This window comes from Crassostrea angulata, chromosome 3, assembly GCF_025612915.1.
Source record: "Crassostrea angulata isolate pt1a10 chromosome 3, ASM2561291v2, whole genome shotgun sequence".
Classification (NCBI taxonomy): domain Eukaryota; kingdom Metazoa; phylum Mollusca; class Bivalvia; order Ostreida; family Ostreidae; genus Magallana; species Magallana angulata.
This window is the reverse complement of record NC_069113.1, coordinates 35345261-35365726: the sequence shown is the minus strand read 5'-3', so window position 1 is coordinate 35365726 and position 20466 is coordinate 35345261. Positions and strand designations below refer to the sequence as shown.

Genomic DNA, 20466 nt, shown 5'->3' with positions numbered 1-20466 from the left:
ACTTTGAAGAAAATAATTGATTTCACCATTTACCGATACAAAGTTTGAACAGCAAGTCTGACCAAAAAAAATTAGATATTCATTTTATTTGACATATTAAATACAAAATAAACTGCAATGTCAATTAAAGTTTATACATCTGAGTACATCTGCGTAATCAGTGAATTAAGAAATATTTTAAAAAGGGGATGAAAAAGTATACTGCTGATTTTTTTCCTGATTTTCTGCTTGCTGATATCTATTCACATGTATTGAATCATAAAGGTATATTTCATAATACGATATTTATCTAGGTTTGATTTCAAAACATCTTTGGAAAGTTTCAGGATGTTGTTGACAATTTTCGTACTGATGGTTACAATTTATAATGGATTATGTGAGAAAGTGTCACCGAAACCAGGTCTGAAATTATTTAGAGAGGATTATAAAAGCGTGGAGGAGACCTGTCTGGCTGTTGGATTTGTCAGAAACAACTGTAGAAATAATTCTAAGGCGATGTCAAAGATGGGTAATAGTGTTATTTAAAATAATAGTCGTTTTTTAAATCTTTGTAATATGCTGCCATTATCCAGAAACTGCACTGCAACATTGATAACAATAAAGGCTACTTTCTACAAGTATGTTTAATAAATAATATGATTATATAAACATCTACTGAGTATAATTCTCTCAATTTCTTACGGAAGTTAGTTTGTAATTCATTGCTCTTTAGAAAATGACAGGACTAAAATCTTTACAATCTTGTTCAAACCAGGCTATTGATCGGTTGAATTCTTCATCAACTAAATTCAAATATTTACAAATTGCACGAGATTATCATGTCAGAAATCAAATTCCCATATGAGACGACTTCGTTATTTCTACAATCTAATGTACTGATGTACATTAACAATTATTTAGTTACTTTATCTACCCTTTACAACCAATTCGTTAATTTGCCTGAAGTAAAAAGTATGGAATAAAAATTGTGATTTATATGGATTATGAAGGTAGCAATCATTGCAGAAAAAATGGCATTTTATTGTTTAGATAAAGGAATCGTTTTCCTGTCCATTTTTGTTAAAGACGTTTTATTTATTTAAAGCTTTAACTTTAGATCACCCGGTGGTTGCTTTTGATGTTCGGTTAAGAGATCATAAAAGAAATCTTGCCACAAAAGCCCGTGTTGTGTTCGAAACAGTTGATCTGAACGAAGGACTAGGATACAACGCCTCAACCGGAATTTTCACGGCCCCTAACGGCGGGATCTATGTGTTTGACTGGACAACTCTTACAATTTTAGGTCAAGCTGCCTACACTTCTCTTGTCGTAAATGACCAGTTCAAGTCGTGGAACCATTGTCACGACGGGATTTCTAAAACATACCTTCCCTGTAGCAAACTGACGATTGTGAAGCTAAAGCAAGGAGATAAAGTTTGGATAGGAGTTTATACTGGAACAGCTAATATCAATAATCACTACACTTCATTTTCTGGTTACAAGCTGTAATCAAATGTACGATAAAGTATTTTCAAAATACTAGATAAAAGTAGTTCCTATCATGTATCTCTTTCTTGGTCACTGTTCATTTTAATAAAACATTGGATACACGGAACTACATGTACATGTATTTTAAATTTTTTCATAATCTGGACAAAATACTTTATTTTAGATTGGTTTAAAACTATGCAATGATTTTGCAAACAAATTGTTACAAAAGGGAATTCCATTTAAATTACTTTGTAAGGTGTGTGGGGCACTTCTTTCAATGAATCTGTCCGTGGTTTTACTGTAGCTAGGTTTTGGTCTGTTACTAAATGATAACGCCTATTTACCTCATAATGTTAAAAAAATGAGTAATATTTGCATTTAAACGGTAAGTTTAGCAGGGACAATTAAACGTCTCTAGTTTTAAATTTAAAATTTTCGGTATAAAAACTGTACAATATAAGTAATAAAAAGAACTAAAGTACTGTAATCTCTATATAGGATATAGAGGACAAAGTACTGAACAATATGGCTTCACATTTTCCAGTGAAAACACATAAGACAATACATAGTATTACTATAAATATTTCACAATACTTATAAGCCAATAAGCGTGTTAAAATGCATTTTAATATAGTAAACAAAACATCAGGTAATTGTCAGCCAGACAGCACTGAATTTGATAATAGTCAACTTTTATCCCAGATCAGAAGAAATGATGGCCACTCCCCTCTCAAAGAAGTTGTGGTCCTTGCCCGACCCTTCTCCTTCTGTGCCAACATAAGCTTCGTCAAAATCGCTAGGCCATTGTGCTTACTATGAATGTTTATGAATATATTAATGTGTATATGTGACATATATGTTTACCAGTGCTGGCTATGCCTATAATCATTATAAATTCCATATAAAATGTAATATCCGCCATAATGTATACATATGCACTTCCAGACTCCTGTCACTTACCAGTTTATTGTTTACCTTGGATCAAACACAGTAACATTCTAATTTCATTATGCGACACTCCTTGCTCTTGTATGGATCTAGAGGGGGAGAGGGGGTCGCCCCCCCCCCCCCCCTGGAAAATTCAATATTAATAACTCACACATGCAGTAAAGGGAGAGAGAGGGTCCGGGGAATTTAATTTTATTAATCATATATACAGTGAAACTTCTCTAAACCGGCAGGTTGCCGGACCGGACAAAAGTGCCGGTTTATAGGGGGTGCTGGTTTACTGAGGTTTTGTAAAAATTGGCATTATCGAGAAAATTATTCATCTGTTTGATCCAATTATATAAATACAATACGTGTATAGATATACAGGTATAATGCTTTTTATTTGTAACTTATTGTAAAAAATAAGATTTGAATTTTTTTAAAGAAGTTTTTGCAAAGTAGAAACTGTTCACTTTGATCATGACGGTAAACTAGCGTCCCCTTAATTATCGTATTATCAAACTACAGAAGATACAGAAAAATAATAACAGATAACACATACATACGTAGTTTTATTAAATTAAATTTCAATCACAAAGGCATATGTCAAACTTCCATTGAAAGGCCGCTTATATCAACTTGCGTTTATATTGAAACTCTGAAAAGTATTTAGTTTTGGAAACATTTATCAGAAATGAAATTAAAATATTTTTTGTGTGAATGTAGAATATAAAATCACAGTAGATAACACATTTTATAAAGTCTTATCAAGAATTTGTAGGTAAACAGTTATGCCGCTTGTATAATTGACGTTCGATTTATCGCCGAGGATTTTCGCCGAGTTCAGTGTAGTATAAAATAGAATACAATTACTTTATACGAATCGAGTCAATGAATTACAGAATAAAACAAGAATAAACACAAAAACATGATTTCTCAATCATTTAATACAACAACATTTATTAAACAACCCGTTATAACGCCATATTCAACCCGCATAATTAACACCTATCACACTGACACTCGAGTCGTTGTACCTGCTGTTTTCACACCTCCCGTCAATTATAGAGGTGTCTCTGTACTCTGGCTATATGACGGTTTTGTGAGGGTATATTTCACACGTTTGTTAAAGATCGGCCGACAAAAAACGGCCGGTGTCTGGTATTCAGAGGGTGCCGGTTTTCTAAGGGTTTATATATAAGAAATAAAGAGAGAGTTGGCCGGGACTTTTTAAATCGGCCAATATTGAGGGGGTGCTGGTTTTCAGGGGTGCCGGTTTTGAGAAGTTTCACTGTAATAAAATCTCTCGAAAAATGTATCGGAGCCCCCCCCCCCCCCCCCCCGACAAATATAATTATCCATCGACCCCCCCCCCCCTCCGAAAAAGTTATTGATCTGCGTCGGCTGTTGAAAATAAATTCTAAAAAGTTCATTGTCTGCCTCAGATGTCCTTTTATACAGCTAACGATAGAGAGCTCAAATTATAAAAAGGCGAAGGCGAAAGCGCGAAGATGCGAAGGCGAGAGTGCGAAGTTGCGATGGCGAAGGAGCGATAGTAGTATCGCTTCTTCGCCTTCGCAACTTCGCACTTTCGCCTTCTCATCTTCGCTCTTCGTCGTCGCATCTTCGCATTTTTGCTCCTTCGCCGTTGCACCATCGCACTTTCGCCTTCGCAACTTCGCACTCTCGCACCTCGACCTAAAGGCGAAAGTGCGAAGGTCGAAGTGGCCCCATCGGAATACCATAAATAATCGAAAAATCATTGGTTTGTGCAAAAGCTTCGTTAGAATCACGTGTTTTTGTTTTTGTTTTTTATTTTGGTTTTTTTTTTTGGCACTGAAGCTACACACCAAACAACTGAAACTACACATCGACAGAAAGATAGGATAATAATTCTGACATAATTTCACTGCTAAACAGATATAAATTTTCTGGCTTGTTTGACAGTTTTTGATTGTATATTTTCCTTGTACTGTACAAACTTGTATATTTCGTCCGATTATCTCTAGATTACATAATAACAGGAACAAAATTGAAGGACTCAATGGACGAACTGAAGCTTTGAGGAAATTGTTGTTTCGAAAAAAAACAAACAATCCCCAATTTTCAGTTTTATTTTTCCAGTTTGATTTTATTTTTTGCAACTAAAATGCTGCAGTCTGTAGAAATACCAAATTTTAATCATGTATCGATACCCAATGGGATTGTCTTTAAAACTGATAGAAAGATCATTACATGTAGTTTACAGAAAACATGAATGCGCTCATCTGTATTAATACAAATAAATGAAAATCAGTGCTTGAACATTTTTTTAAAAATTTTATCGTACTTTCTCGTACGTTTGGTGTTTAAAAGGTGACGTTAAACGTAGAAATAACTTTGAGCAGCCTTACCACTGATGACATCCATGCAGACACAGTTTTATCTAACTTTGAGTCCAAAAATACTCTTTGACCGTAATTTTTTATTTCTATTCATTAATTTTTGTTATAGAATCCCTTAAGGTATAGAAAAATTCTAAAGACATCGAAGCAAAGCAACTGAACCTTTTGAATTAATCCGACACATTCCACAGACAGTGCATTGAATATACATTTGTAATTTAATTGAAACAGGGAGTTTTAGTATGTGTTTTTATTATCATACAGAAAAGATATAAGATTAACAATTCTTTTTATCTTTGTCTTTGGAAACAATAAATAAAAAACTGCATTATCCGACAACCGAACCCCTGTGGAAACGACATCAAGCCCAATTCACAAAAGATCATAAGTTCACAAGATATAGACATAATTTATAAAGGAATCAAAATTGATGTTTGATTTTCTAATTATTTTTAAAGGGGGAAAAAGTAGTGTCGTTTATTGTTTTTAATAACCAAAATTGTAGAATTCTTATTTGATTCTTTTCTGTACTGCATATATTTGCCATTAATTCAAAACATGTTCAAAAGATGCACACACACTACCTTTTTTGAAACTATATAATCTAATTTACGATTTTTTATATTTCTCTTCAGCGTAGACTGGGTTTGAGTTCAAAATACGCTTTGAACGTAAATATTCATTTATTCATTTACAGGACCAATAAGTAATTTGTTTTGCAAAGGACAGGATTGTGGTGCAATAATGTCTAGTTATAAACATAATAAGGAACAAATAGGTAGATTGTAGCCGTCGAGTTCCCGTCTATATATTTGCTACTTCATATATGTAAAAGAATTGAACATAAAAAGGCAAACACTCACGTCTTTGCTTTAATAGAGTTGAAAAAAATATTACAGATAAAGCTCGGCGTATTTCATATAGTTGTATTAATTCAATATAATAAACAATTAAATGAAACGAAACCTTTTCCTTTTTCAATTTTTCCCCTCTAGCGATGTCTTCTGAAAATATGATTTATCTCGAATAAATTCATCTTCTTATCTCTCTCACCATCATGCAATAAACATTTAATATTTATTCAAAATGAAATGATAAAAATGACGATTTAAAATCATATAATATGATATAACAAAGAAACAAATCATTCTTATAGCAACAAATCATGTATAAAACACGCGGATTGTAATACATTTTAATTATTGTAACTTCTAAACTAAATCAAATTATTGCATTATAATTTAATTTTCTGGTTGTAACGCGGTATTTGATTGGATAAAAAGAAATTGTTAAATTTGTATAATCTGGTTCACAAAACATGTCACAATGCACCAACGTCAAAAACGTACTAATTCGCTTGACGTTAGATTTGAATTTTGTCGATTGTTATCATTTTTTAAGTAAAACGCACTCAATTTGTACAGTAAAATACAGAAAAAATAAATTATAAGAAATGGACTTAATATATATCCAAGTAATATTCTTATAACTTGGTTTGGAGTAATTTACGTATTTTTTATTTCAAAACGTTAACTACAGGTCCATACAAATTAAATATAGATAGATAGCGCCACCGTATCCCCGAGTTTTTGTAATGAGATCTGCCAAGGGTTTATGGGGAAGAAAGTGGACCGAAAACCCCTGGCTAGCCAGGATGCGGAAGATATAGCTTTTAAAATCAGTATTTAATTCATGTATATGTACTCACAGTATGTAAACGCTTGCTTTAATATTTCAGTTTTAGCATTGTATTTCAGTATACTATCCAAGCTGTGACAAAACGCAGTATTAAATTTAAATTTTTACTCTTAATGACAAATATATAATACTTCTTCAAACCTATTGTACATAGCAGCTACTGGTAGGAACTGAAAGTTGTCTAGCTTACAGGTGAGTCCTGATTTTTTCTAAAGTTTGCTTAATTTTTCTGTTTGTTGTAAAAAAAGAAGTAGTTTATTTTTGGAATATACATGTACTTTTACATTTATACCCATATACTTCCATGTTATATCTGTTTACTTTTAATCATACATAAATTCTTTAAAATGATTTATACATGAAGAAAACCTCACTCAAAAACTACGTTCTGCATTGGACATGTATACAGATAATGTTGATACATGTAAATTTCAGGATGTTTTGTTTTTATTTGCCGTACTGATGGTTACAATACAATGGAATTTATGTGAGAAAGTGTCACCGAAACCAGGCCTGAAATTATTCAGAGAGGACTATAAAAGCGTTGAAGAGACCTGTCTGGCTGTCGGGTTTGTCAGAAACAACTGTAGTACTTCTAAGACGAGTTTAAGTATTACTTAGGCTGAAAGCATTGTTCATGTTAAGTTTATGCTTTGAATATGCTTTCACATTTTACATGTATTTTGTTGTGAGAACAAAATCAAAAAGATAGATGAAATAACCACGCTCAATTATATGTTCTTCAGCTCCTTTTAAATCATTTTGCCTCCCTCAACGAATGATACGTATATCAATTACTCTGAAAAAAGAAATTTTCTCTGTGTTATGCTTTGGAAAAAAAGATTTTTAAAAATATAACCTGATATATTAATACTGTGATGCATGTATATAAATATAATATTTGTATCAGACTTATTCCCTTTGTTCATGGTGGTTCATAAATGAATACAACCTTACTTTTAGATGATCGGGTGATTGCCTTTGATGTTCGTTTAAAAGATCATAAAAGAAACCTTGCCGAGAAAGCACGGGTCGTGTTTGAAACGGTTGACCTAAACGAGGGACTGGGATACAACAACTCTACCGGAAGCGGCGGGATATACGTGTTTGACTGGACAATTCTAACAATTCTAGGTCAATACGCCCACACTTCTTTGGTCGTAAATAACCAGCTCAAGTCTTGGAACCATTGTCACGACAGGTTTTCGAAGACATGGCTTCCTTGTAGCAAAATGACGATAGTGGAACTGAAACAAGGAGATAATGTTTGGATCGGAGTTTTCACTGGTCCATCTAATATTTATAAACAGTATACATCATTTTCTGGTTATAAACTGTAATCAAAATAAAATGAAAGTTCTATTCAAATATCTTTATACAAGAAATATTTTATCTTCGATATATGACTTCCTTTTGGAATATCTTCATAAGAGTATTTAAATTTTTTTTATCCTAGAAAGAGTAATTTGTCTTTTGCTAAGTAACGGGGGATATCTTTTGAAACTCAAAATCAATGAGTTTTCACCATAGCAAGGTTCCTATCGATCACTATAAGAATATATGGATATTATTTTCCAAGATTTAAAAAGGGCACACCATTTAAACAATGTGATCATCTTGAATAATATACATGTATACTTGAATAAATGTTGATTAACCGCTGTATGCCCTACACATTTCTAGGAGTTTTTAAAAAATGCAAGGAATGCGTATATTCATACTGGAAAAATTGTTTTCTATGCATTTGTCAAACGCTGTGTGAACAATTGGTATTTATAAGAAAATAGAGAAGAAAATACTGAGTGGCATTGCTTTAAATTATTATTTTTTGGAAAACACGCCAGACAATACCACCAAAAATATTTATTAACCAAATATTATTAGGCCTATGTTTCAACATTACAGCATAGATTTTGATAGCTTAATTTTACTTAAGGGTATTTGAATATTTTCTTTTATCAAAACACAAAAACCAATATATTAGACATCCAGAATTCCAGGAATTTACTTAACACTGCTTAAGGTGGCTCTATACACCCACAGTTTATTCCAATTTTCAATAGAAGACCACAAAATATATACTTATCAAATATTAAAATGACAATAGGGATACTATAGGTATTTTTAAAGAATTTTTTAATGTTTTTTCGTGTTTTTGTAAAATATTTTTTAAAAAGACAGCTATCAACAAATTGAAAGACATTATTTTGTCATATGATGGATATTTCCTTCGGACACACAAAAAAAAAATATAACACTTCTTAACATTCAAAAATGTTATTATTGCAATTTTTTTTAGTATTTCCCCAAAATATATTTTTTCATATTTTCTTACTCTGTTGACAAATCATCTGAAAAAGTTGCTTGATGTTATAAGAAAATGTATTTTAATAAATGTGAAATAAAAAATTGAATGAAAACAATTGCGAATAAACACAAAAAATATTTTAAATTTTATTTGGTATGAAAGTTCCTCGTGTAAGGGTTATCATTCCTAAGTCCCAAGGCCCAAACACCTTGGGGACTTTTCATTTCTGAGTTGAAGAAAATTTCCTAAATATAATGTTGGAATGATAAATACATGCATATTTCATTATAGACTTTGCCCTGTATAAGTGAATATATTCGCTTTAGTGCAAAACTAAGTCAAATAAATAAAGGGGAACATTGACTAGGCTAATAGGATTTATGTATCCCAACCTGAGAGAAATTCAAAGCAACCCTCTCATCCCCGTTAGGTGTCGATAATAATGTGCATTAAAGTATATTATAATTGAAATATTTTCACCTGTTTAGAATTTTCTTTCACGGTATTCAACCAAAAAATACATTTTAGAAATTTTTGGAAAGTTAAAAAATTTATTGTTCTCAACGGGAGTCGAACTCATGACCTACTGGTTTGTAGTGAACCCACTAACCCACTGCGCTACGGTGTAACATATCGATGATGCTAAAGAAACTCTTAAAAAATTTATACTTGATTTTATTGTTTATTTCGATAAATAATACCACACAACGTGAAGGTGTCACATACCACATTACTTGTAAGTAATGAATTTTCCAATTATCAAATTAAATCTATCCATTTAACAAATTTTTCAAAATAGCGGTTCCCATACAATTCACCTCAGTTTAAATCAGCCAGTACCGGAAATGCATGTTTCCAGATTTACTTTTTTGCGTACTGGGTCATCAAAAAGTGGTGTATAGAGCCACCTTAAACCGATGATCCAAATTTCGTATACAAAATAATAAAATCCCTATATCTTAATATGTTTATAGTTATACGTTGAACATTTTTTGTGTCATGCAGAGAATATCAAAGATGATGAATAATAATATATTCACAAAGATTCTTCTAGTGTATCACAATCCATTTTTTACAAATGCTATTTTGCCAATACTGAAGCCAAAAAAATTGTAAACATGCATTTTTAAATACTAGACAAAACATCATATAAATGTCAACCAGACATAACTGAAGTTGGTAATGGTCACATTTATCAAAAAATCTGAAGAGATGATAGCCATTCCCCTCTCGTAGAAGTTGTGGTCCTTGTCTGACCCTCCTTCTCCTGTGTCAAAGCCCAGCGCGCGTGAGCAGCAGGTGGGAACGGGTGGCATTTAGATAGACGGGGAGGGTCACCTTACCCTTCACCACTTTGTCTGCACCAGTCCTGAAAAACAGCATGAGCTCCGTCAAAATCACAATGTTTTCGAAAAAAGCATCAATTTTTGTAAAAGCTTTAATAAAAAATACTAGTGGTTGAAATAGTATTAAATTTTGTGTGTGTTTTTTTTATTTAAATTAATTTTTTTGCACTAAAGCTACACAACAAGCAATTAAAGCTATAGCGACATGTATGAAGATGAAATGATAATTTTAAAATAATGAAATCAATTTTTAAGAAATACCAGATTTGCTTAGCACAGTATTTACTTGCGTTTTTGTTATTGTTTTTTTTTTTGTTCTGTACAAATCTATAAATTCCGTCCCACTTTCTCTAGATTATATGATAACAGAACAGGGACAGATTTGAAGGATGCAATAGACAAACTGAGGCAGTACAGTACAAGCGAACAACAAAACTACAAGGCAATTACAGTCACATTACCTGATATAGACACCGAGAGAATGAAAGAAGAAAATAAACACTACTGTACACATTAACCATGTTTTAGAAGGTGCATAATATAAAACAAATGTGTATATATTCATCTATGGGTACAAAATTCTATTTTGATTCTTGTCTTCACATTTTGCCATTGTTTCGTTTCAGTAAAGCACACAGTCTACCTTTTATTGCAAACTTGAAATCTTAAATCCATTTTCATATAGACAATTTAAAAGGTATGCCTAATAACTTATTTATGCATTTGAGTATAAGAACAATTTTAAATTAAAGGCTGATATAAAAAAGTAAACTAAACTTTCACGACTTCTGTCAGTTAGGAATCGTTATTTAAAAAAAATATTTTTTTTCTTTATATTCATTTAAAATTATATGCACTCTGTTTGTTTACTGAAATGTGTGCACTAAGTGCATTTTTTTGCTTAATTTTACATTTCAAGCATTTTCGGGCGTATTAAGAAAGAGAGTCTAGTAATAAATATTTTAGAAGAATATGTTGAAGATAAGATTACTATATAAAGTTTTTTTTAACTTTTCTCAAACGCTTTTTCAAAGTCGATAAAGTTCAGGTGTAATTTGCTGATCCATTCGATGCGTTGCTCCATGATGTTGCGCAAAGTAAAGATATAGTATATGGTATATGCATCCTACCTTGGTCTGAGCCCCTCTTGCTGTTTTCTTAGTTTGCTATCGATAACTTCACTCATCGGCATGTAGATTATTTTGCCGAGATTTACTAGAAATCGATAGAAGAGTTATGCCTAGCCAGTTTGAACAGTCCATTATATCACGCTTCTTTGGTAACTTCATAATAAGTCTCTTACACCAGTCCTTTGGAAGCACTTCTAAATCCCAGATTTTTGTGAACAGAACATGTAGCTGGTCTGTAGCTATCTTAGGATCTGCTTTAAACAGTTCACTTTCTAAGCTGTCTATGACTGGAGCTTCGTTGTTTCTAAGCGTGTTAATGACTTTCTTGATTTTTTCTTTCGTAGATAGTTCAAGTTCTGTATAAAAAAAAACTTTATCTTATTTCCAATTGTTGAAAAATCTTGAAACATGACTTACAACTTTATTGTACAATTATGTTAAGTTATATGTAAATGATACATGTACATGCATTCCAACTATTTTTTATGGTTATTTAAAATCACAGAGGGGTTGTTGCTTTAAATCTTCGATTAAAAGATCATCGAAGAAAACTTGCCATGAAACCCTTATTGGGTTTGAAATGATCGAACGAAGGACTGGGATACAACGCCTCTACCGGAATCTTCACGGCCCCTAGCGGTGGGATCTACGTATTTGATTGGACAATTCTTTCATGGCAAGGTCAGCAGGCCCACACCTTACTTGTCGTGAACGACCAGTTTAAGTTTGGGAATTTGTGCTACGACGGTCGTTCAGAAACACGATTCCCTTGTAGCAAAATGCTGATGATGAAGCTGAATCATGAAGATAAACTTTGGATCGGAGTTTTCGATGGACCAGCTAATACTGAGTATACATTATCAGTATACTATGTTTTCTGGTTATAAACTTTTTACAAAATGCACACAGAAAATTATTTTGATTTATGCGAGAATTTCTAAGTTCCAAGAGTTTTTTTAACAGAATAGATGCAGATTTTGTTTTTGGTTATAATAATAAATCTTCAATAAACAAGTTATGGTGTCTTTCAATATTATTATGAGAGTATTTAAATTTTGGGTGATACAAATTTTAGCAATAGTTATTTCCTCCGTTCCTTCTTTGTTACATAAGAGAGATATATAGTCTATAAAATTCAACATCAAGGTGTTTTCTTTGAAGCGTTTGTTGATCACAAAACCTCTCAAAAGGTTTAAAATGACACACCATCTAAAACAATATAAACAATGCATTTACATGTAAACTTGAATAAATGCTTTCCTGCTATATAATCATAAACATTCCTAAAAAGCAGTTTTTAAAAGTTCAAGAAATACGTATGCTCATATAGAGGAAAATTGCTTGCAATTGCAGTTGCAATTGTAATGTGATTGTTAGAGTTTAGGTACATAAAAATCCTTTTCACATACCTAATAAATGTAATCATGAGTTTCCAGAAACTGAAAGGTCGTAAAAACCGGATAAATTTTATATAATTCATTTGTAACGTGGATTTTGGTTATCAAAAATTCATCGCACAGTGCTAAAAACTACAAGATCTTCGCCCGACTAGACTCGAAGAGACTCTCTAAACGGAACACATCACCCCTGCGAATGTTATTGTCATTTAAATTTTAGACCACGTGGTTTTATTTGACCCTTTTAGTTTCGCAGTAAAAATCGTGCCTCGTGTTTATAGTCTATTTTAGAGAATCTAGGTACTTGTAGTCAAATATAAATTCTAGAGGTTTATTGGATTTAAACTTTATCTTCATTAATTGGTGGATAAAATGTGTTCTAGAAATAAATTTGACAATACAAAAACAGCTTTTTTCTGCTGTTGCGAAAATTTACATGCGTAGTAGAGATCCTCCCTAAGAATTAATTTTCGATCCGCGCCTGACCTAGTAATAACATCAATAGTGAAACAGACTGTATTATTTTATGCAGAATGTTCCTTGAAAATGGCTCGATACACTAAGTTTTTATGCAAAACATTCACCCATTATTTATTTATTGCACACTACAGGCATCAAACATGGCTATGATTTTATTAAGCAACCCAATGTCGCTAGATGGTGAAATAAGACATATGATATGAAAATCGACCAGTACTTACTTATTTTGAGAATATTATCCGAACACTTATACTTCCGCTCGAAATTTCACAGGAACTGAACAGATCTCGGTGAAGTCTCGTGAACTTTCATTCGAGTACCTCTGGATTTATTACATACTTAGCAGCGATAAATAAAACATTCCGAACACATTCGCAGGGGTGACATCATCATTTTCTCGATAAATTGCAAATAGTTTACCAATTTTAGTTCATTTCAACATGAATACCGTCACATTAAAATGTCAAATAAGCATTCACTTACAAAACGAATATAGTTTGTAGCAACTCCTATGATAAAATAAAAAAAAACCACAAAATGCATCCTTGCAAAATGATAATTTTGGTCATTCTAAAAACTGTGAACAATTATCACCCGGAAGAAGTAGAAAAGACATATTTCTATCAACAATCCAGTCTAAAAGAATCTTCGCGATCCCTGCATGTGTTTCGTTAATATTAAATACGCATGCGTATTAGTATAGAAGACTATATATATATATATATATATATATATATATATATATATATATATATATATATATATATATATATATATATATATATATATATATATATATAAATGTTTTCAGTAGACGATAACACAATAATCCATTTCTTTCAAATTTAATCCAGAGCGCTTTCGCCTGATCGGCTCTTCAGTGGATTTCAAATTATAACAGAAATAACAAACGTTGACGTATATATATCTATCAACAATCCAGTCTAAAAGAATCTTCGCGATCCCTGCATGTGTTTCGTTAATGGTTGTGATATATATATCACAAATAATTAATAATTTAAATGAAATAATCAAATTGATTTGATGGAGAAATTTGTAATATTCTTAAAGTTTATACATCTACAAGTACATGTACAAAAATAACTCGAACTCGGTTTTTCATAAGATGCGCCGTACTATCTTTTTAAATATAAGCAAAGAATTAATATATTAAAAAATGAAACTGTTGATTTTAATGGCAATTTCTTTGTTTTTTAGTGTATATTATAAATAGACATACAAAATTCTAGAAAATAGCATTAAACTTTTAACAGTTTATAGGTATGAAAGATTTACAATGTAAACCTGATACATGTACTACAAACCACACCACTTGAAAAAATATATTTTTACACACTATAACAGTTGAAAATTCAAATTTTTTGTTGTGTCATGCAAAGATGGTTAAAGATAATAAACAATAATTTTACAAAAGATTTTAAGCCAACAACAATCTTTTTTTAAATGCTATATTTTGTTGATAGTCATATGGCCTCTTTTCTTATTGTTGCAGCTGTATGACTGAAAAAACCCTGCAAACTTTTTCATTTTTCCCAAAGCAGGGAGTGGCTGTACAGTGCGTCGTTTCTCTTTTCTTAATTTTGGGGGTTTTTTTTAGGTCTTTTAGCTAAAATTCGCCATTACTTTTATCACTTCCCCAAAAAATTCAGATAAAAGACGTAGGAATATGAAATGATAATTCTAAAATGATTTTATTTACAAAAAAATAAATGTTCGTATTTGCTTAGCACAGTATTTAGTTACTTTTTTGACTGTACAAATTTATGAATTTCTCCCCACTTTCTCTACATTATATAACATAACAGGAACAAATTTGATGGTAACAATAAACAAACTGAGGCAGTACATGGCAAGTGAACAACAAAACTACAAAAAAATTTAACGACTGCAACAGTTGAAGTTCCCAATCTTTGCTAAATAGGTTTCTATACACCTCCAACATGTTAAAACCATTGATAAGTACAGTACATTAACATCAACCTGAATATTTCTTACATGCATTTGCATGTATTGATTGTCGCTGTTTCAAAAATTGCTTATTTCACCAAAAAGGAATTCACTATAATAATTATTTTGCTTCTACAAACCACTGGATTCATCGAATTTTTATCGAGATAAAAGGCGATAGTAATATTATTTGTTATGGCATAGCGCGAAATTTTTAAGATACTTTAGAAGAACCTTCGTTGCCTAGAATGGGCCTCTCCATTGGTATCTAGAGAGGGGACGGAGGAGGGGCCAACAAATTATTTTTCGGACCCACTCCCCCTCCCCTTATCGAGAAAAATTCCCGGATCTGTGCATGATCTTTTAAATCTATTTGATCTTGCTTTTTGACAGGCATTAGTATTTTTTATTATTTTTTTAATTTATTTATTTTTTAATTTTGGATGCAGTAGAGAATGTAATATAATACCAGAAATATAATCATTATTTAATTTATACAAAAGATGATATCATACACTCTTGCGCCCCTCCCATTATCTAATAAATTTGCCTGGAGATTAAGCTTAGACGATATCAAAGACTACAGTGTTTGACATTTTTATCCCATGAAAGGATCCTGATTTTTGCTGCATACAAACTATTACGCTCGTTTATCCAACTTGAAAAAAAATCTAACGTATGATCTTATAACAGCTGGTACATTTTAAATCTTTAACCTGGTTTTACGTTTAAAATATGCCAGCTGTTGTGAGAACATAACAAGGTTGTTTTAGTTTACAAATCATTGATTTATAGCTATACATATCGTGAGTATTTTCTTGTATTATGCACATTTGTTTATCAGTTTATTATTTATAGAAATATTCTGAATGTTAATTGCAATTTACATTGGTGCTTATCGTAGTTAGAGGGCTGCTGTTATCTTTTAAACAAATCGGCATGAGCCTCTGTTTTATTTTATTCACTCTCCATTTAACATGTAAAATGGGTTTTGATACTGATGTTAGAATTTAACATTTAAATAACTGAACCTTTTTTACTTACACATATTATATTATGCTTTGAAATACGGTTTTAACATTAATAAAAACTTTAATCTGAAAAAAAGCGTTTGCTTAAGATGCTAATATGTATAAACTTTTTGCATGAGTGTTGTTTTTTTCTTCTCATTACCATGATTTGATGCATGTCTGTTACTATGCAGGATAAGAACAGACTTGTGACAATGAAAAAATGCAATGCTCTTTCAATTATGCTGTGCATGATTATATTTGATATGGTAAATATAGTTAGCTTATATTTTGATTTAAAGGTTTGGTTCATATCCGAAATAATTTCTTCAAGCTTATGTAGTATCAGTTTGATGACAGATGGATGAAACAAGATCCGTCGATGAGAAATGTAAAATCTGATTACTGAATCATAATCATAATATACGGGTAGGGCTTCTAATGTTCTAATGTCAATGTCAGTCATCATGTACTTCTTTGAGCTAGATTCAGATTTAGGTGACGTACCATTAAAACTCCCGCGCCCATTAGGTTTATTCGATTACAAAATATTTGGCAAAATGTTTCCAAGAAATTAAATCATATTTATGTCAATACATGTGTATAACCATATTGAATGCATTACTCTTGTTCTATGTCAACATTTCTCTCTCGATACATGGGTAAATAAAACTTATTTTCAGTTTTTTTAACCATTTATTTTTTAATTTGATATGTTGCAGATAGCAATAAAACCATTCAATTTCAATCAAATATCTCAACACAATGCGAAATATTTGCAAAAATAAAACGACAAGACAGTTTATATGTTGATAAGACGTTAAAAAGGTATTGAAAGTTATAACACAACAAGGATAGGCCCCATGACGTACTCATCATCGTAAGAGCTAATTTTAAGTCAACTAATCGCTTTTCAGTACATTATATATATACTAATATCTGGTGTTATTTTACAGTTTAATGTCCAAGCTGTTACTAAAGGTGATTTATATTTTTTTCTATAAAAAAACTATATATATATATATATATATATGATGGGTCTTTGAATTTATAATATAATTGTCATTTTTTTATTGAAACTGAGAGTTTCTATACAAGTAAGTACTGAACTTTTTTTAAATTAAATTTTATCTTATATTTTTTTTTTTTTATTTTTAATGGTATATACAATCATACATGTAAATAATATTCAACCTAATATCCATATCAACTGATCACAAATTATTTAAATGATTCACCATACTATATATTTAAACATGAACAATTACGTCCTACATTTGACTAATACACGAAAATAAGCTCATATCCACATGTATTTATACTTTGGGAAAATTATTATAAGCTCATTTAAAGCCCACACTCTTTTTACAGAAACCTAATTAATTGGTTTTCTTCAGGACAATCATATATATATATATATATATATATATATATATATATATATATATATATATATATATATATATATATATATATATATATATCGTTCAAAACTATGACGTAGTTACGTAACTACGTCATAGTTTTAACGACTGTAAAACGTCTAAAGATTTTTAACAATGAAAGCGCTTATGTCTTGCAGAAAGTGTTGCTTTTTTTCTTTTATATATATATATATATATATATATATATATATATATATATATATATATATATATATATATATATATATATATATATATATATATATATATATATATATATATGGAGCCTGAATAAAATTTACAACACTGGGCATCTTTAAGTTTCGGATCAAATATACAGATACTAAGCCAGTAAACTGATTATATAAAGCACTAAAAATTGCTAACGACAAATGATATTGTTAAATTGTCGGGACAACCAGGCCTTTTTTCAGGACAAAAAAAATAAATTACATGGGTAAAAACAAGGAAAACAAAATCTAGCAATACAACTAACATTAAATAAGAAACTATAAAAATAACAACTACATTTTAAACAAACTGTTTAAGGATATATATTTATACATACCAGTAAGATTTGTTTCAGGTGATTTTTTTTTCTTTGCTAGTACGTTAATTTAAATTTGTTTAAAAGCATGTACGTTCTATTCAGCATATGTAAGTAAACAAATTAAAGGTATGAGCTTTGTTTACGGAAATAGAATTGTGAGTAAGATATGACTTGCTTATAACTCGTGGATTGACACTAAAATGTATTAGTATAAGTAACTAATATATATGATTATCAAAATTTAGGTTCAAATTCGTGTCGTTGCATGTTAAAAGATAAGATACCGGGTACTGCTGTTCCATTCCAGAATATCTCTGCTTATCAGTACGTGCAATACACATATAAAAAATTTCCATTTTCTTAAGGTTGCATATAATTAGAGTAAATATTCACATCCTTATCTAGATATTATGATCTTAAATTGATACCATATCTTATTTTAATTAACTTTTTGATATCTTTGATAAGTTTCAGGATGTTTTTGACATTTGCTTTACTGATGATCACAATACAATGTGGATTGTGTGACAAGGTATCACCTCTGAAATTATTCAGAGAGGATTACAAAAGCGTGGAAGAGACCTGTCTGGCTGTTGGATTTATCAGAAACAACTGTAGAAATGATTCTAGGACGTCTAAGACAAGTGAAAGTCATCTAAATGATAAGTGTATGTTTTTATCGTGTCTCTTGTTCGGATTTGATCGGAATTATAATGATATTCTTTTTTTAATTTTTACTTTTTTATGTTATTTTGCCTTGGTTCTGGAACTGCATAAAATGCTATAATTAATGTACATATGTAACTAATATTCCGGCCCATTCTATAAAAAGCTTTGGAAGTGACTTAAAATTATATTCTACAAGTACTGTTAAGAATTGGCATATAATGATACATGAGCGTGTGTGTGACCTATTTTCTTACGATGATTTTAGATCACCGAGTGGTTGCTTTTGATGTTCGATTAAAAGATCATAAAAGAAATCTTGCCACAAAAGCACGGGTTGTGTTCGAAACGGTTGATCTGAACGAAGGACAGGGATACAACGCCTCTACCGGAATCTTTACGGCTCCTAGCGGCGGGATATACGCGTTTGATTGGACAACTCTTACATGGAAAGGTCAATATGCCCACACTTCACTTGTAGTGAACGACCAGTATAAGTCATGGAACCATTGTCACGATGTGATTTCTAAGACATGGCTTCCTTGTAGCAAAATGACAATAGTGAAGCTAAAGCAAGGAGATAAAGTTTGGATTGGTGTTTTCAGTGGAACAGCTAATATGTATCAGAAGTATACATCATTTTCTGGTTATAAACTGTAATCAAAATTCACACTGAAAGCTTTTTAAGCATTTCAAGCGATGTTTCAGATATTTTGCGGATCATTCTTGTCTGGTGTTCTTTTAATAAATATTTGATACACGACATCTTATTCGAATATTTGCTGTAAGATGAGTAAAATGACTTTCGAGTATAAGTACCCACATTCGTTCAAAACTACTCTCAAATGCATTGTTCAGCTAATTAAATGACTGCTTTAATTTAATTAGCAAGACTTCCACTAAGTTGAGGTTACCATGGTAACCTTCACGTATATGGAAATTAGCTGTTCCTTCTGTGTAAAGTTCTGATCGACAATAATGATATTTAGTTTACTTTTTTAAACGTATTTTTCACTACTTTTTTATGGATAATTGATTAAATGACTCAGAGGCAGATGTAAATATAAAAAGTAAAAAGCTTTCTTATGGTATTTCATAGGGCTCTCGCGCTGACGAGAATATTGTGCTTTCTCGTCAGTGCTGGCCACCTTTATACCCGCATGAAACACCAAAGAAAGCCAATTAGGTACAATAGATTTAACACTTAAAATTTTAAAAAATTGCCTATTTTTACCTACATGTTTTTATAGAAAATACCAAGCTTCTTTTTTTTGGTCTTTGTATTTATTAGATTTTTCTTTATTCCTATTTGAGAAGATTATTTTTATTACTATATAAAAATCTCCCCTTTGTGACCCCACTTTTCTCCAGGGAATCATGGTTTGATCATTAAGCTTCAATTTACAAAACCCGTGCTTTCACACAAGTTTCAGCTTTTTAGGCTAAATGCTTTTCTAGAAGAGTTTCAAAGATTTTCTTTGTATTTTCCTATGTAAAAATTTGAGCCCCCCACCCCCCACCCTTGTAGCCCCACCCTACCCCGGGGATCATAATTTGAACAAACTTGAATCTTCACTACATGAGGATGCTTCTACCCAAGTTTAAGTTTTTCTGGCAAAAACGCTTTTGAGAAGAAGATTTTAAAAGTTTTTTAAAACTCATTGTGGCCCCACCCTACTCCCAGGGACCATAATTTGAATAAACT

The 20466-nt window shown here is 31.3% G+C and overlaps 3 protein-coding genes across 5 annotated transcripts; all 3 read left to right on the top strand.

Annotated features, from left to right (window-relative positions):
• Window positions 1-327: 327 nt before the first annotated feature.
• On the top strand, window positions 328-1603 carry LOC128178863 (collagen alpha-2(VIII) chain-like). Of its 2 annotated transcripts, none has more exons than XM_052846245.1 (2): window positions 328-508; window positions 1097-1603. In XM_052846245.1, exons 1-2 carry the CDS (start codon window positions 328-330, stop codon window positions 1486-1488), a joined length of 573 nt encoding a protein of 190 aa, XP_052702205.1. In that variant the 3' UTR covers window positions 1489-1603. The 2 variants fall into 2 exon arrangements, with proteins under 2 accessions (XP_052702205.1, XP_052702204.1); XM_052846244.1 differs by having other exon boundaries at window positions 1085-1603.
• Window positions 1604-6926: 5323 nt separating this feature from the next.
• On the top strand, window positions 6927-7822 carry LOC128178029 (uncharacterized). The gene is made up of 2 exons (XM_052845019.1): window positions 6927-7086; window positions 7446-7822. Exons 1-2 carry the CDS (start codon window positions 6945-6947, stop codon window positions 7820-7822), a joined length of 519 nt encoding a protein of 172 aa, XP_052700979.1. The 5' UTR covers window positions 6927-6944.
• A 9353-nt stretch (window positions 7823-17175) lies between these two features.
• Window positions 17176-19526, top strand: LOC128178393 (complement C1q tumor necrosis factor-related protein 2-like). Of its 2 annotated transcripts, XM_052845529.1 has the most exons (4): window positions 17184-17218; window positions 18341-18419; window positions 18564-18763; window positions 19030-19526. In XM_052845529.1, exons 2-4 carry the CDS (start codon window positions 18361-18363, stop codon window positions 19419-19421), a joined length of 651 nt encoding a protein of 216 aa, XP_052701489.1. In that variant the 5' UTR covers window positions 17184-17218; window positions 18341-18360; the 3' UTR covers window positions 19422-19526. The 2 variants fall into 2 exon arrangements, with proteins under 2 accessions (XP_052701490.1, XP_052701489.1); XM_052845530.1 differs by lacking the exon at window positions 18341-18419 and having other exon boundaries at window positions 17176-17218.
• Window positions 19527-20466: the final 940 nt, after the last annotated feature.